The sequence below is a fragment of the Scylla paramamosain genome, chromosome 39 (assembly GCF_035594125.1).
Source record: "Scylla paramamosain isolate STU-SP2022 chromosome 39, ASM3559412v1, whole genome shotgun sequence".
Classification (NCBI taxonomy): Eukaryota; Metazoa; Arthropoda; class Malacostraca; order Decapoda; family Portunidae; genus Scylla; species Scylla paramamosain.
The window spans coordinates 6,422,501-6,427,500 of record NC_087189.1 but is presented as its reverse complement, the minus strand read 5'-3'; the positions used below and the strand labels follow the sequence as shown (position 1 = coordinate 6,427,500).

The window sequence follows — 5,000 nt, the reverse complement described above, 5'->3', positions numbered from 1 at the left end:
GATGGTAATGAACAACTGAGATAATGGCATGCCTACTCTTATAGGATTATGAATTTCATGTTACAATGCATCAAATATCTTTACATACAACCCTCTAATAATGTTATCTTAGACAGTATGTGAAGCAGGCTTATAAAAATCCTGCTCTTGGCATTCCATCTCATAATTTGATTACAGTTATCTTTCTGGAAAGTTCATTGCCTATATTGATCAACTGCAAAGTGTAGCACTACATATAAAGCTCTTGCTTGTACTACCAAAGATAGTATTCATAATTTTATCATGAAATTTTGAACATGCATATGAGACATGAAGGCAACATGAATACACCAAACTTGTAATTTTCCTTCCTCAGTCTAAATTCATATGATTATGAATCTATAGTGAAGCAGAAAATCTACATAATAGCAAACAAATCTAAAAGTAATTAGCATTATATACAAATGCACAGTATTACTAACATAAAAATAAGGAAAATACTTAGCAGATATCACTATTTAGATATGGCTACAACCTCACCTCCTTTTCAACTGGTCTGAGGCAGTGACTGCTAATTTTGGGAATAGCCATACAAGTTGTTTGCTTGGTGCATTGGGTGCAGCTAAGAGTCAGGACATTGGATCACAGCAATATAATCTACAACTATCAAAATGAAACTAAATATGGATTCAATTTACACACACACAAAATGTCATTGACTTGATGCATAAAATTTTGTGTACTCACCGTATGAAGTAACAAAGTACAAACATCCATTTTTTTTACCTACTGAAACATCATAAATACCTACCCTGTTTCACATACACAACTGATCTGCCTATATGGAAGAGGCTCTTACTATCACTGGTATTGGTGCAAACTGGAACATATCCATAAACAGCAACGGCTGTCTGGTCAAGCTAACACAGACCATCTCCAACTACAGCAGCAGCAGAGGACACCAGCTCCCTCCCCTCAATGCCATGACCTTTGACAACCAACCTTTGAATGAGGTCATTTAACAGATCAATAGCAAGACAACTTTCCTAAGGGCATGACACACCCTTGAACGTGGAGCATTCGCTCTCACTTAGAAGGATGTGATTCACCCCCACGCCCTCGTACTAATCCTGAGGGAGGATTACATAGTGGAGACGGAGGGAGGGTGAAGTGGTGAGTCACGGCTTACACTCCCACCCACGCCTCCACCCACCACACATACCTTACCCACGGCCTATGAATCATACTTTCCACCGTGACAGTCACTGGGAAAAGTACTAACGGCATACATCTCTTCCCTACGGTGTAGAGAACCAGACAACACACACATACACACGCACACACGGAACTCGGTATCAGAGAAAACGTTCGTCACTGTCCAGAGGAAAGCACACACATCCTCAAGTTCCCGCATGATGACCGGATGTTCCTTATACCGTGGCGCTAGGATGAGCTTGCAACACTGAGACACTCCAGGGCATAACACCAGCTGTGGCACTCCCCAGGCACACCTCTCGGGACAACTTGCCACGCAGAGGGAGGCCAGTCTTGGGTGATCAGCATGAGAGGACACCCGATAACTTTCAATTTTTTTCTCCTTCCCTGACAGCTCACGTAGTTTCCTGCCACGATACGCCACACCGCAAAGCTTCACACTCAGGCTGGTGTGAATGAGGTCACCATGGTCGCTGTAGTAAGCCTGTAATCCTGCTTAGTACACGATCATGTCTCAGCGGGTCGGGAGGGGCACTGAAGGCGGTGTGGAGAACAGGCAACCAATTCACCGTCCATTTTCCCTTATTCCAGGCAGCCCATGCCCATCCCCACCACGCCAGGGGAAACTAGAAAGGTTCATGGACCAGCTGTAAAGATGTGAGGCTTACCAATCACTTCTCTCAGGTCGTAATCTTCTTTGGTGTTGGGCCAGGGCTTGTCTTCGGCCATCTTGGTGTCACACAAACTCGGGCGGTGTGTTCGAGGCAGCTGCTGGAGAGCCGCCGGCAGCTCCAACGAGGACGACTTTTTTCGATAAGTTCCTGGCGACCCCGGTGGCATCAGGCCCGGGGTTATCTTTCTGCAATGAGAGAAAGAGCGATATGAATTTTTTCCAGGGCCACAAAATCGATGGGTGACCGTCAGCCAGTGTTTGGTGAGTGGTGCGCTCTATCGGGGTTCCATCTCCGCTCAGGCCCCCGATATAACACCAAAGTTACTAAGTTATTTTGTATTTCATTACACCTTTATTATTTTACTTTTCTACTCTAGCGTTTCACTTATTCAGGAGGTTGAGAAACCGCACACACAGACACTACACATCAAACACAAGGTCATAGATGACTGACAATTACCTATATTTCACCTTTATAACACACACTTTTTTGTCATCGACTCAACACTAACTGGTGTTTAATGTGGTTCAGATCGCACTATAATTAGTCATCACCACACATGACGAGGTGTGTGAGGAGAGGAGGATTGTGATGCAGCGCGGAGCCAGCAAAGACAAGTACTAGTGGTGGTGGAAGGCTGAGGGGGGAGGGGCCTGCCTGCCACCACGCAGAGTTACCACGTAGCATTATACACACACACACACATACACACTCGTCCACCACCGCAAGCGCGCACACCTATACACACACACACACACATACACACACACACATCATGTTTTCGGCCAGGATCACAGTTTGGTAGTAGATCATACTATTATATGGATGTGCATGAAGTGACAAAATCTTCTGGTATTGATAAGCCTGATATCATGACATACACGGCACTTAACACAAACACACAGACACAGACGGGGGCACCAGCTCGCAGTTTCACAATTTCGTCACATGGAAGCAAGAACTGTGCTAGAAAAGGGCAACAGCAGCAGCAGCAGCAACAGCAGCACCGCCACAGTGATGAGAGTGCTGGTACACGATATATATTGTGTTGAAGATGAAATTTAAAGAAATTTCTTATCTGATAAAAGTCTGAGCTTGCCAAATGACCTTCAGGATTGAACGTGTACGAAAAACAAAAGGAACGGGACACTCGAGGTTGGCATATTATGTCTTCTATATGTAAATTTTCTTATCTGTTCTCAATTGTCTCGTTAGAATAAAGCAGGTTAACTAGTGCTTAATTGTGGAGTGAAAGGTTTTTAACAGGCAGTAAGTGTATGCAGGTCGTTGTTTTGTTTGTGCCTTCACTGTTTGGTCATGCAAGCAGGCCCACCTAAACCCACCGCGGCATCCACTCCTTGGCGTGACTAGAATTCAAGCAAATGAAGAAGATAAGATTAGCCACCGGTGTTTTTAGATATATTGTTCTTGCAGTGATTTCTCTCTCTCTCTCTCTCTCTCTCTCTCTCTCTCTCTCTCTCTCTCTCTCTCTCTCTCTCTCTCTCTGAGTGTAAGTATTGTTATGAATACACACGTGTATGTTTGTACGTACTTACGTCACACACACACACACAAACACACACACACACACACACACACGGGGCCAGCAAGCACACAACCTTCACGTAATTATACAGGAAACGCACGTGGTCTTATCCTTCTCAGTTGAACTAAAAACAATAATTCAATATAATGTAAAAAAAACTTACTTTTTAGATTAGCTGCAAACAGTAATTGATTATGACTATCAAAAACACGCACTACAATTAGGACAATTACCGTATGATGAGAAAAAAAAAAACTGTGACGAGAGAGAGAGAGAGAGAGAGAGAGAGAGAGAGAGAGAGAGAGAGAGAGAGAGAGAGAGAGAGAGAGAGAGAGAGAGAATATTGCAGTATGATAAGCTAGTGTGTGGTGCGTGTATAGAAAAGGACCAGTGAGAAGAGCAAGTGGCAGTACATTAGTTAGTTAGCACTCTACATACCATATGCAAGATCAAATAATAGAAAACGTAATTGGCAAAACAGACTGATGCCTTGCCAGTGGAATGCATAACAAGAGTTGGAGGACGAGAACCAAAGGCTGTCTCCTGCCCTCCTCCCGTCCTCCAAACCTCATTACTTCATCTCTTCACTGTCGATCTTCTCTCAAGTTTTTTTTTTTTTTTTCTCATTAGATTTTTTTTCTTTCTATTTTAAGTGATATTTTTGATTGTCATTATTCTTGATTCCTTCCTTTCTGATTATCTTCTCACGTTGCTTTTTTTTCATATTTTTTTCTTAAACGTGTTCTTCATACTGTACCTACATCCTCCAATGGTGATGGTGAAAAATAATACTAATACTAATAATAATAATAATAATAATAATAATAATCTTTACCAGCCCCTTTTTTTCTTCACTATTTTTTTCCTTAATTTTCCCCGTACTCTACTTTTATTATTCAATCTACTTAAATTTCTCTCCATCCTCCCTTTTCTCTTTCCCTTTCCTTTCGTCTTGATTTCTCTCTCTCTCTCTCTCTTCTCTCTCTTCTCTCTCTCTCACACACACACAAAGTAGTCTTAAAATACTATATTCATGCATATTAAAAATGTCAGAGAGAGAGAGAGAAGGAGAGAGAGAGAGAGAGAGAGAGAGAGAGAGAGAGAGAGAGAGAGAGAGACGAGAGATGAGAGAGAGAGAGAGAGATTCAGGAAAGTTTACAAAGCTATTTCATATCTATCTATCTATCTATCTATATCTATCTATCTATCTATCTATCTATCTATCTATCTATCTATATATATATATATATATATATAATATATATATATATATATCTATATATATATTATATATATATATATATATATATTATATATATATATATATATATAATATATATATATATAGATATACCGAGTATATAATAATATATATATATCGCGAGTATATAAATATAATATATATATATATATATATATATATATATATTATATATATATATATATATATATATATATATATATATATAATATATATATATATATATATTATATATATATATATATATATAGTAATATAACTAATATATATATATAATATTGTTTTGTGTATTTAGTTTTTATCGAGCTTTTTACGAGATTTTCTT

At 39.7% G+C, this 5,000-nt stretch overlaps 1 protein-coding gene across 15 annotated transcripts in view; it reads right to left on the bottom strand.

The window, feature by feature from the left end:
• Positions 1 to 5,000, bottom strand: part of LOC135092127 (serine/threonine-protein kinase OSR1-like) — a 160,978-nt gene that overhangs the window by 30,839 nt on the left and 125,139 nt on the right. For 9 of the 15 annotated variants that reach the window (XM_063990356.1, XM_063990360.1, XM_063990361.1 and 6 more), the window contains one exon: positions 1,863 to 2,053. In XM_063990356.1, coding sequence (XP_063846426.1) covers positions 1,863 to 2,053 — 191 coding nt within the window. Of the gene's footprint in view, positions 1 to 1,862; positions 2,054 to 2,327; positions 2,552 to 5,000 lie in introns of those variants that run through there. The other 6 variants (XM_063990371.1, XM_063990368.1, XM_063990370.1 and 3 more) reach the window with 6 other exon arrangements.